This window comes from Heterocephalus glaber, unplaced genomic scaffold (genome assembly GCF_053883595.1).
Source record: "Heterocephalus glaber isolate CG9 unplaced genomic scaffold, H.glaber_assembly_v1.0 deba00000937, whole genome shotgun sequence".
Taxonomy (NCBI): domain Eukaryota; kingdom Metazoa; phylum Chordata; class Mammalia; order Rodentia; family Bathyergidae; genus Heterocephalus; species Heterocephalus glaber.
The window spans coordinates 390431-403559 of NW_028258173.1; the positions used below are offsets into that span (position 1 = coordinate 390431).

The window sequence follows — 13129 nt, forward strand, 5'->3', positions numbered from 1 at the left end:
ATGGAAAAAGACCCCTGAGTGCTTTGAGCCAAGATACAGGCCCCTCCCCCAGGGCCAGAGACCAGGCCCCACCTGAGTTGCTCTGGATTTGAAAGTCATGGCACTGGCGCCCTTTCCCTACTCCTGCTGCCTGCTGGTGCCTGCATTCAGCACAGACCTGGGGGCTGACTGCCCTCCTTGTGCCATCTTGACTTGGACGCTGCCCCAACACTGTACATCCCAGAAGAAAACCATACAATCAAAATCCCAAAGAAATGGCTTTTTTCAAAGCGTATATATTGTTTTTTTGTTTTTATTTTGGTTCTGGGGGGTTTTTTCTTTCTTTTCCTTTCTTCACTAGTTTATTGGAGTTTGAGGAAATTTCCTTTGTCCTTTTTCTTCGCTTTTTATCTTTTTCTTTTCTTTTTGTATTTCTCTTTATATTTCCTCTTCTCCCTTTCGTCTCCCTTTAATTTTTTCCATTATTTTTACTCTCCATAAAATTCCTATTTTTTTCCCTCCTTTCCTTATTGCTCATCAGTTTTTTCCCTTACCTTTGCCTAATTCTGTAAATAACCTTCTACTCCCCAGTAGGATCTTTTGTATCACTTTTCCCTCCTCTTTTTTTTTTTTTTTTTGGTACCAGGGATCAAACTCGGGTCCTTGCGCTTGTGCAGCAGGTGGCGAAATGACTGAACGACTGAGCTAAATCCCCGGCCCTCCTCTTTCTCATATCATAGTTTTAGGTTACAGATTTTTCCTCTTGCATTCCCTCAGTCCCAAACCCTGTATCTTAATAGTATAACCATAAAGCTTTATTAATCTTTAGATAGTTAACTCTATAAAATTATTGTTGAATTCTTTTCTTCCACTAGTGGAGATACAGCTTCGGCATTTAGTACATATTAGCTGTAAGTCAATACCTGGGTTGTCTTACTGCTTACACCATAACTGTGAATTTCTTCTCTAGGGTGGTACATAATTGGTTCTTATGGTGTGTTAATATCCAATTTGTCATGGAGGATACTACTGAAGCTGATTTAGTTGATATTACCAGGGTCGCATAATGGTTGCTGTTAATGGGTTTCCTCTGTAAGCAAACACTCAGATTACCTTTGTGACATTAACAATACTAGAGTACATTCCCAGAGAAGTCAGTGCTGGGCCAATTACACTGCATCCTCCCCTCCCAAATTAACTGAGGTGGTGGATCTTGGGGCTGACACAAAGGACTTAGTTAGCCATCCCCAAAGTACATCACTAACTAAAGAGATCTCTACACTGGCAGCAAAGTCTTTGCACTATAAGCATTCACAAACCTCAGCACAAAACAAAACAAACAAACAAAATAGAAACATGGTAAGACACGACAACAAAATGCCTCCCAAAATTCTCAACTCCCCCAAAAGCCAATCTAAGGGGCAGCAAAAAACAGAATAGCATAAGCCACACACCCAAATTACTTGAAAGGATAACACAGGCAGTTAGAAAACAGATAAAAGAGGTATTTGGTAGGATCACAGAAGAAATAACCTAAGCTGATAACAGAAGTAATAACCAAAATGATCCAGGAGCTTTCAGAAGATGCTAATAAAAAGCTAGCTGAGCTAAACAAAACTATACAAACATGAATGACCAGTTTAGCAAAGCGTTAGAGCAAAGAATTTAGCAAAGAACTGAAAAGGTTTCAATCAGAAATCCAGGAGATTAAAAATTATATTGAAAAGGGCCGGGGATTTAGCTCAGTGGCACTGCACCTGCCTCGCAAGCGCAAGTTCCTAAGTTCCATCCCCGGTACCAAAAAAAAAAATTACACTGAAAGTATGGGCAACAGACGCAACGAATGTGAGGAATTTCAGAACCAGAAGACAATGACACCTTCAAATATCAATTACTCAAAGACACCTTAAAAGCAACAAGAGAACGTGAAAAATGGATCAGTGCCTATTAGATGATGCAAAGAAGACTAATAAAGAGTAAATGAAATAAATGAGAAATAAGAAGACAGTGTATATGGCATAAAAAACCTATTCACAGAAATAATGGCAGAAAGCGTCACAAATACAGGGAAAGAAGTAAACATGCAGATAAGTGAGGCACATAGAACCTCAAGAGCCACAACCAAAAGAGAACCTCTCTGTGCAACATTATACTCAAAGTACCAGCATTCTATCACGGACAACATCTTAAAGATGTTACAGAAAATCACGTATGAAGGTAAACTCAGCAGAATTACAGCAGACTTCTCAACATAATCGTAAAGGCCAGGAGGGCTTGGAGTGAAGTGTTTCAACCCCTAAAAGATAACTTCCAACCCCGACTTACTAGCCTACAAAATTTCCTTCAAAATTGACAGAAATTAGGTCTTTCTATGCCAAAGAGCACCTCAAGAAATTAATGACCACAAAGCCAGTACTACAAAAACTCGTCGAGGATATCCTAGAAAGAGACAAATGAAGCCTACAATGCCAATAAGTATCCCCTCCCCCCCCCAAAAAAAATGAATACACTGGTGGGACGATCAGCTAAGCAAATGAAAAAAATAAATATGGAAATCAGCAACAGGAAAATAATGCAATGACAGGAATAAGTCAATACTGTACTTTTCAGTAATAACTCTCAATGTGAATGTTATCAATTCCCCAATCAAAAGATACAACTTGGCAGAAGGGATCAAGAAACAAAATCCAGGGCTGGGGATTTAGCTCAGTGGTTTCACTGCCTGCCTTGCAAGTACAAGGTCCCAAGTTCTATCCCCAGTACCATAAATAAATAAATAAATAAATAAATCGAACTCATTTGGGCCGGGGATTTAGTTCTGGTTCTGCCACCCGCCTCACAAGCACAAGGTCCTGAGTGTGATCCCCGGTAACAAAAAAAAAAAAAAAAGAAACAAAACCCAATGATACACAGAATGCAAGAAACACATTTAATTCAAAAAGAAATTCACAGACTAAAAATCAAAACATATAGAACAATATTCTATGCAATAGGAACCCAAGAAAATAATCAGGGGTAGCTATCCTAATTTCAGACAAAGTGGATTTCAAACCAGAAGTGATCAGAAGGGACAAGGAAGTTGGGCATGGCAGCACATGCCTGTAATCCTAGCACTCAGGAGGCTGAGGCAAGAGGACTGCTTAACTTTGACCCCAGCCTGGGCTACACAGTGAGGGTCTCAAAAAAACAGAAACACACAAAAAAAGAGACAAGGACAGTAACTACATGTTGGTTAAGGGTACAATTCAACAAGAAGAGGTAACAATTATAAACACATACACACTAAATACAGGTGCACCCAACTTCATAAAAGAAACACTAATGGACATGAGCCAGGTGCATGCCTGTAACCCCGGCACTCAGGAGGCTGACACAGGAGCATCACCAAGAGTCTGAGACCAGCCTGGGCTACACAGTGAGTTCGAGGCCACTGAACACTACAAAACAAGAAGCTATCTCAAAAAAAAAAAAAAAAAAACACTAATGGACATGAAAAATCAGTTAAACACAAACACAATTATAACAGGGCACCTCAATACCCACTGTCACAAATGGACATATCAATTAGCCAAAAGAATCAACAAAGAAATATCAGTTGAACCAAACCTTCAAACACATGGACTTAATAGATATGCACAGTGTTCTATCCAACAACAGGATACACCTTCTTCTCAGCAGCACATGGGACTTTCTCCAAAAGAGACCACACATGGCCCATAAAGCATGCTTAAGTAAACACCAAAGACCTGAAATTATCGCGTGTATATTATCAGATAATAGTACTATGAAACTAGAAACCAACTGCAAAAGAAAACACAAAAAACTACTATGCAAATACATGGAAATTAAACAATAGCTTCTTGAGTAATCAAGGGGTCACAGATGAAATTAGGAAGAAATTAGACGGTTCCTAAATCAAATGATAATGCCAGTATGATATACTGGAATTTACAGGACACAATGAAAGCAGCCCTAAGAGGGAAGTTTATGGTGGTGAATTCTCACCTCAAAAAAACAAAAGGGATTTCACACTTGTAATCCTAGCACTCAGGAGGCTGAGGCAGGAGGACTGCCACAAATTTAAGCCCAGTCTTAGCTACACAGTGAGTTCAAGGCCAGCCTGAATTTCACAGTGAGACTGTGTTTCAAACCACCCCCTCAAAAAAGCAACCTCAGGTAAGTACTAATGATGCACCTCAAGATCCTAGAAAAACAAGAACAATCTACAATACTAATTTGTTCACATTAGTGAACAATTCGGATTGGGAACAGAAGCATTCCACAAAATTCTGCTTCCATTCACAAATTCCACATTGGGTGATACTGAGCCTTATGGGGAAATCTGACTAGGTCTGTGACCAATTTGGTTCATAACCAAAATCATGGGATGAGTTAAGTTCATGAACAGTGGTACCACTGCAATGTAAATCCAAAGCTAGTATGAGGATGGAAATTATAAAGATCAGAGCAGAAATTAATGAAATTGAGACTTAAAAAATACGAAGAATCAGTGAAATGAAGAAGTGGTTCTTTCAAAGAATAAACAAAATAGACACATCCTTAAACAACCTTACCAAAATAAGGAAAGAAAAGACCCAAATCCATGCAATTAGAAATGAAAACAAGGGCCAGGGATTTAGCTCAGTGGTTCTGCCACCTGCCTCTCAAGCACAAGATGCGAGTTCAATCCCCAGTACCAAAAAGAAAGAAAGAAATGAAAAAGATGGGGCCAGGGATTTAGCTCAGTGGTGCTGCTGCCTGCCTCACAAGCACAAGGTCCTGAGTTCAATCTTCGGTACAAAAAAAAAAACCAAGAAATGAAAAAGATGAATCACAACAGATTCTCTTGAAATCCAGAAGGTCATTAGTAACTACTTTGAGAACCTGTACTCTAATAAAATGGAAAATTCAGAAGAAATGGAGAAATTCCTAGATACATATGAACTACCAAGGCTGATCCAAGAAGATATAAAAATTCTGAATAATTCAGTATCAGTCAATGAAACTGAAGAAAAAAAAAACTAGAACTGAAAAAAGCCCAGGTCCCAATAGATTCACTGCCAAATTCTACAAGAACTTTAGAGATCTAACATTAATACTCCTCAGATTCTTTAATGAAATCCAAAGGGAACCAATACTCCCAAAATCATTCGTTGAAGCGAGCATTACCCTGGTTCTCAAACCGGAAAAGAACTAACAAAAAACAACTACAAGCTAATCTCTTTAATAAACATACATGCAAAAATCCTCAATAAGATACTGGCAAAAAGGATGCAACAAATCATCAAAAAGATCATATATCACAGGCCAAGGATTTAGCTCAGTGGTTCCACTGCCTCCCTTGCAACCGCAAGGTTCAGAGTTCAATCCCCAGTACCCAAAAAAAAACAACCTCATGACCAAATAGGATTCATTCCAAGATTGCAGGGATGTTTCAACATACACAAATCCATAAATGTAATACATCACATAAAGAGAAACAAGGACAAAAATCACATGACTATCTCAATAGATACAGAAAAAGCATTTGACAAAATTCAACATCCATTCATGATAAAAACCCTGAAGAACATAGGTATAAGGCCGGGGATTTAGCTCAGTGCTTCTGCCACCTGCCCCACAAGCGCAAAGACCAGAGTTCGATCCCTGGTACCAAAAAAAAAAAAAAACATAGGCATAGAAGGTCTTTATCTCAATCTGATTAAAGCCATCTATGACAAACCAAGAGCTAACTTCATATTAAATGGAGAGAAGCTGAAAGCTTTCCCTCTAAAATCAGGAACAAGGGCTGGGGATGTAGCTCAGTGGCACTGCACCTGCCTTGCAAGTGCAAGGTCCTGAGTTCAATCCCCAGTATCAGAAAAAATAAATAAAATAAAATCAGGAACAAAACAAGGATGTCTACTATTGACACTTCAATTCAATATAGTTTTCAAAACATTAACCAGAGCAATTAGAAAAGAAAAAGAAAAAAAAAGGGATATGGATAGGAAAAGAAGTTAAATTATCATTTTTTGCAGACGACATGAAACTCTACATAGCCCCCAAAACTCCAAAAGACTCCCAGAATTAATAACCAAATTCAATTGCATGGCAAGATACAAAGTCAACACTCAAAAATCAATAGCATTCCTTTACATCAATAACAAACTCACCAAGAGAAAAATTAGGGAAATAACACCTTACAAAACAGAATGAAGAAAAATGAAACACTTAGGAATCAATGTAATCACAGAAATAAAAGACCTTTACATAGGGCCAGGGATTTAGCTCAGTGGTTTCACCGCCTGCTGTGCAAGCACAAGGACCCGAGTTCAATCCCCAGTACCAAAAAAATAAAGACCTTTAGATTGAAAACTACTGTATTCTGAAAAAGATTGAAGAAGATATCAGAAAATGGAAAGATACCCCGTTCCTGGATAGGAAGAACTAATACTGTCAAAATGTCCATATTTCCAAAATTGTTACACAGATTTAACACAATCCCAACCAAAATACCAACAGCATTCCTACAGAACTAGAGAAACCAATCCTAAAATTTATATGGAACCAGAGAGAGACCTAGACTAACAAAAGCAATTCTGCACAGCAAGAACGAGGCGGGGGACATCACAATCCCAGACTTCAAGTTAAACTACAAAGCTACATAGATAAAAAACAGCATGGTACTGGCAAAAAAAAGAGACTTGTGGATCAAAGGACAGAATAGAAGATGCAGAAACAACTCCAGGCACACTCGGCCAAGCAATCTCTGACAAAGAGGCCTAATGCTTTCCCTGGAGGACAGACAGCTTCTTTAACAAATGATGCTAGGCAAACTGGCTATCCACATGCTGAAGATTGAACCTAGACCCATATCTATCTCTCACCATGCAATAAACTAAAATAAAAATGGATCAAAGATCTAAATATTAAAACAGAAACACTAAATATGCTGGAACAGAAAATAGATAAAACTCTTGAAAAGATAGGCAAAGAGAAAGAATTTCTGAACAGAACCCTGATTGCACAAGAAATAATATCAAGAATTGCCAGGGATTTAGCTCAGTGGTTTCCCTGCCTGCTGTGCAAGGGCAAGGACCCGAGTTCCATCCCCGGTACCAAAAAAAAAAAAAAAAGAATCAACACATGGGATCACATCAACTTAAAAAGCTTCTGTACACCTGCCTCGCAAGCCCAAGGTCCCAAGTTCGACCCCTGGTACCAAAAAAAAGAAAGCTTCTGTACAGCAAAAGAAAAATCCAACAGAGTAATCAAGTGTGGTGCCAGACGTCTATGATACTATACTTGGAAGACTGAGCCAGGAGGATCGCTGAGAGTTCAAAGGCAGCCTGGACTACATGAGACCCTGTCTCAAAAAAAAGAGTGAAGAGTTGACCTACAGAACGGGAAAAAATTTTTTCAGCTACTGCTTAGACAACAGACTATTATCTAGAATATTCAAAGAATTCAAAAAACTTAGACCTTCTCAGACCAGAGCTTTAGCTCAGTTGCACCACACCTGTCTCACAAGAGCAAGGCCCTGAGTTTGACCCCCAGTACTCAGAAAAACAAAACATTAGACCTCCTCAAAATAAAAGACCCAGGGCCGGGGATTTAGCTCCGTGGTTCCGGCGCCTGCCTCGCAAGCGCAAGGTCCTGAGTTCAATCCCCGGTACCAAAAAAAAAAATTAAATAAATAACTAAATAAATAAAAGACCCAGTCAAAAAATGGACATCTAAAATGAATAAACATTTCTCAGATGAAGAAGTATAGATGGCCAATAAATACACAAAAAAATGTTCAACACAGCTGGCCATTCAAGAAATGCAAATCAAAACAACATGGAGACTCCATCTCATCCCAGAAGGAGCAACTATCTTCAAAAAAATCAAACAACAAATGCTGGAGAAGCTGTGAAGAAAAAGGAACCCTTCTTCACCGGTGGTACTACAAACAGGTAGAACCACTATGGAAATCAGCATGGAGAGTCCTCAAAAAAATAAAAATAGAAATTCCATTTGACCCAACTATTCCCCTTCTCGGAATCTTCCCAAAAGAGCTAAAGATATCATATTACAATGATACATGCACACCTATATTTATGGCAACACAATATATAATGGCTAAATCCTGGAAGCAGCCTATGTGTCTATCAACAGATACATGAATAAATGAAATGTGGCAGGCCAGGGAATTAGCTCAGTGACACCGTGCCTTTCTCTCAAAACCACAAGGTCCTGAGTTCAATCCCTGGTACCCCCCAAAAAATGTGGTATTTATACACAATGAAATACCACTCTGCCACAAAGAAGGATAAATGAGTCATTTGCAGGAAAATGGATGTGCCTTGAGACCAAAATGTTAAGTGAAACAAATCAGACACACAAGCTTAAATACCACATGGTTTCTCTTACATGAGAAACTCAATGTATAAATAAAGTCCAAAACAAAAGACAGACAATAGGCAAAAAAGAGAGTGAAAAAAGTTATTGTAATCCAGCATGGACAATGTACTTAAAAGTGTATCTTGATTTAGTATAATTTTTTCAAGCGTTTTATACGTTTTTTGGCCTGTCAGTCTGGCTCTTAACCTGTGTTGATAATAATCAACTTGATAAGACTTATGAAATCAGTAAGTAAAAGATAAATAAATGAGGAACACAAGATGAAATATACCTATACTGTAAACTTTTAAAGTTTCCAGGAATCACCTAAAGAAAGTTACCAAACTTTACTGAGGGATCCAAATGTTTTGAATAGAGAGTAACACCCTCTTCTTAAGTAGGAAAATTGAATCTTATAAAGGTATCTCCCCTCCATGAATCTGTGCACATAACAGAACTCTAAGGGGACTTGTCATGAAATAATTCTAAAGTTCATCTACATTAATGAAAGGGTCAGAAGACCAAGCAGCTAACAAAAACACAATGACATGGAAAAAGCATAACCCACAGAGACTAACAGAATAGAAAGTCTAAAAACCAAAAGTACTGTATTTGAGTATTGACTACAGACTGAAAATAGTATTTTAGACAGAGGAAGAAGCTGCAGGATTATTTGATGACTGAGGCTCATAGAACCCAATAGGAAAAATTAACCTTCCTCAGCATACTACCAAAGGCCAAACACAGAGGAGGAGACTGACAGTTCTCACAAACCAAATCAGTACACAACATACACCACACACAATACCAAAAGCATGCAACATGCATGACACAGGACAAATGACAGCATCATGACCAGCGTGTCCTTTTCCTAAAAGGGACCTGTCTGCCAGAAGAGGAAGGATGACAATCACTCAGCACCATGGACAGCACAGGACGCATTCCATTCTGTTGTGCCCAACAGACGGGTTCTAGAAAGAGCAAAGGCAGCACTCCAGGGCCATGGTTCTCACCTGCACCATGAAAGCACCACCTCTCACCCCTTGAGCGGTGACCCAAGAACACAAGACACAAAGAGATGAGGCCTGGGGCACCACTGCCCTGCTACCTCAGCACAGCCAGCCCCTCACCCAGACGTCAGTTACCACTTCCCTGCACCTGGCCCTCCTGGACCCCACCTTCGTAGTGGACCCTCAGGATTTAAATCTCAGCTGCACACCCACTGGCTGTGTGACCTGGGGCAAGACACTCAACCTCTCAGAGCTATGCTTTAGCTCCCCAAACTGTAAAGTTTGGTGGGATATAATTGACCTTCCACAGGGACTGCGAGGCCACTGCAATGATTAATAAAGTCATGTCCTTTTAAAAATCATTTAGAGCAAAGCTAAGATATGAAGAGTGGGCCAGGCATGGTGGTGCACACCTATGATCCCAGCACTCAGGAGGCTGAAATAGGAGAATCACTCCGAGTTCAAGGCCAGCCTGAACTACTAGGCCAGCTTGAACTAGCAAGACCCTATCTCAAAAAAATAAATAAAGAGGGCCAGGGATTTAGCTCAGTGGTTTCGCCACCTGCTGCGCAACTGCAAGGACCAGAGTTCGATCCCCAGTACCAAATAAATAAATAAATAAATAAAGAGTGAACAGGTATGAATACACAATCCACAATACAGATGGGGAGATGAGCAACCAACCAAAACTAAAAAAGAGGAGGGAGAAGTGAATGTAAATAGAATTAAAATGTGTTACATACATGTACCAACTCCCCATGACAAATGTAATCATTCTGTACTGCAAACATGTACTAGTAAAAATAAAATGAAAAAATAATTTTAAAGACTAAAATGGAGCTTGTTCTGCCTGAGACAAGTGAATTCAAAAGGCTCACAGGCGATCCTACGACTAGAAGCAAAAGGAAAACTCACCACACATGCTCCAGCCACACACATGCACATGCCAGAAGGGCCCCTTAGTGCCTCACACACAGGCCCCACATCCCATGAGGCACACAGTCCTGTCACTGCAGTTCACAGTGAGGACACGCAGGCATGGTGCAGCTCAGACCCTGTGCAGTGGAGCTGGGTATCAGCACACATGCCTGCCCGGGTGCTGCCTCTTAACCTGGTGACCATGGCTACTACGTTCCTTCCCAAGTTTACTGCCAGGAGAACCTGTTAGCTTTATAGTTACAAAAATAATTATTTTTAATCAGTAAGAAACAGCTCAAATATAAATAATGAGAAACAAAAGAAATCACTGCTCTTATACTAACGTAGCAAAGCTAAGCCTCAGTATCTCCATCTATAAAAGGGAAGGGACAAAAGCCCTCCTGAGCCACAGTGAAGGTGACATGGTGACCTCTGTGAAGCACTTGATCCTATATGATTGCTACCAGAGACAACCGGATATAACGTACACACAAGAGATGGGCTCCTTCAAGGGAAGCAAGGAGAAAGTAGCTCAGACATATCTGCGCACAGCCTAGAGTAACACCTGAACTTCATGCCACCATCACAGTTCTAAAACCAACTGGGCCTGCTGGCAAGTAAGACACGGCACTTTGGACACTCGATCTTGACCTTTTTTTTTTTTTTCAGTGCTAGCACTGAGCTACATCCACAAGCCCCTTTTTTATTTTTTATTTTTGGTACGAAGGATCAAACTCTCAGAGCCTTGCACTTGCCAGGCAGGTGGCAGAACCACTGAGCTAAATCCCTGGCCTACCCCCTTACTATTTTTTTTGGTTTTTTGGTACCAGGGATCGAACTCGGGTCCTTGCGCTTGTAAGGCAGGCGGCAACATCACTGAGCTAAATCCCCGCGCCCCTCCCCGCTTTTTATTTTGAGACAGGGTTTTGTCAGGTCACTAAGTGGCCCGGGATAGGCTGGAACTTTCAATCCTTCCTAAGCCTCCCAGAATGCTGAGGATACAGGTGTGTGCTACCACACCTGGTTCATCCTGACACTTTCTGCTGGCAGCCCAGACAGGTGCCAGTATGGTACATAAGGCATCTGTGGTCATGTGTAAATGAACTATCAAAATCATCAGCTCTGATACTTACCGAGGTGTGGGTCCAACAAGTGAGGTTGCTCCTGGTATTTGTCCATTATTACTAAAAGGAAAATGACATGAAGATTAACTAGTATGCCCAACATGAGTGTGAGCCTTAGAAACCCTTCTACCTTCCTTAATAACCCATAGGGCAGCTCCTCTTCCCAGCCCTTGCCAGCTCCCAGGAGCACACCACACCTCTGGCTGACAGGTTGCCACACAGGCTCCTGTAGGTGAGCACCCACCACCCTCCAGCCTCCTCAGAGCCACTGGAGCTTGGGCTCCTGCTCCTCACTTGATCAGTGCACCTTCCTCTTGGATCTTCTCCTCCCACCTTCTCTAAACCCCCCTCCCTCACTGGGTTCCCTTCCCCAATCCATCCACTCTCACAGTCCCCAGCTTCCTTTGTGATTCTCTCCCCTTCTGCTCCTTCGCTGCTGACCTGTCACCTGCCATCTCCCACAACCCACAACCCCCTTAACCCCGGGCCATCTGCTTTTACTTTTGCCAGCGGCAGAAACTGCCTCTGTACAAAAACGACCTGCCTGTACGGTTTTCACCTGCCACACACCTCCTACCACACTGACCATTTCCCAGGAATGAGAAAATGGCTTTTCCTGGTCCCTAGATAGTATTCACCTGGCCCTCGAAAAGGTCCATGCACAGGTACTGTTATCATTAATCCAAGATTACAGCAGAAGAAACTGAGTCTCTGGGCAATCACAGGTTCAAACCCAGGGGTGTGAGACACCACTAGGCCCACCACCCTGCCTCTCCTAGTATCAGAGCCCAGTGACTCCAAACCAAGGGAAAAAGATTGTGTACAGACTTCAGATGAAAGGATCCCCAAATACGGCTTTACTGAAATACAAAACCTTGACTAAATACTTAAAGGCTCGTTGGAAATTACCCACTATATGCACACGTAAATGTCTGGAAGTGAAGGTTTGGACTAACGGAAAACCTGTTCAAGCACTGCCCTGGCCCGCCCGCAGACACAGTGCCCGCTCCACGTGGCGCACAGTCCAGCGAGCGGGCTGGTCCCGGAGCCGGGCGAGCCAGCCCCGGGCACCGCAGGGCGCTGGTCTTCCCCGCTCTCTCGTCTCACGGTCCACGTGACCGCACACGGGTTCCAAGCCCGGGCAGAGAGAGCAGAAAGGCAAAGGGGCAGGGCCCCGCCAACCCCCCCGCCCCCCGGCCCGCGCACCGCGGAACCGCTGCTCCGCCACCTCCCGCGCCCGGCGCTCGCCGTGCACCGCCTGCAGGCGGCCGAACAGCGCGCGGGCCTCCTCGCTCTCGCCGAACGCTTCCAGGGCAGCGCTGCGGGCCGGCGCGTCGTCCTCCGCCTCCTCCTCGGGGGCGCCCGCGGCGAGTTCGTAGCTCAGAGCCATCCCGGCGAGCCCGCCGCTCAGGGCCGTACCGGCTTCCACAGCGCACCTCAGGGAGCTTCCGCCCAGCAGCCACCTCCCGCCGCTACGGGAAGTACCAGCTGCCCAACAACCTCGCGCGGAGAGGCGGCCGCGCGAGAAATGGTGCGCACTCCGCCCTCAGCGCGAGGAGGCGGAACCCCCACACTCATTGGCCCCGAGGGAGAGAGTAGGCGGGCTGGCGGGCGAATGCCCGGATGGCCTCTCCGGCGTGTTCAGCCCTCCTCCCCACATACTGCCGTGCGGTGCGCAGGCGCAACACGGGCCGCAGGCCCTGGACCCAGATCCCGGTCTCAGTGGCCTTT

The 13129-nt window shown here is 42.9% G+C and overlaps 1 protein-coding gene across 3 annotated transcripts in view; it reads right to left on the reverse strand.

Moving 5' to 3' along the window:
* Positions 1 to 13058, reverse strand: part of Tbcd (tubulin folding cofactor D) — a 150125-nt gene extending 137067 nt beyond the window's left edge. For 2 of the 3 annotated variants that reach the window (XM_013078115.3, XM_004861054.4), the window contains exons 1-2: positions 12605 to 13058; positions 11408 to 11458 (exon numbers count right to left, since the gene is read on the reverse strand). In XM_013078115.3, the coding sequence (XP_012933569.2) occupies positions 11408 to 11458; positions 12605 to 12788 (235 nt within the window). In that variant the 5' untranslated portion in view covers positions 12789 to 13058. Of the gene's footprint in view, positions 1 to 11407; positions 11459 to 12604 lie in introns of those variants that run through there. The other variant, XM_021241301.2, reaches the window with a different exon arrangement.
* Between the last annotated feature and the right edge of the window lie 71 nt (positions 13059 to 13129).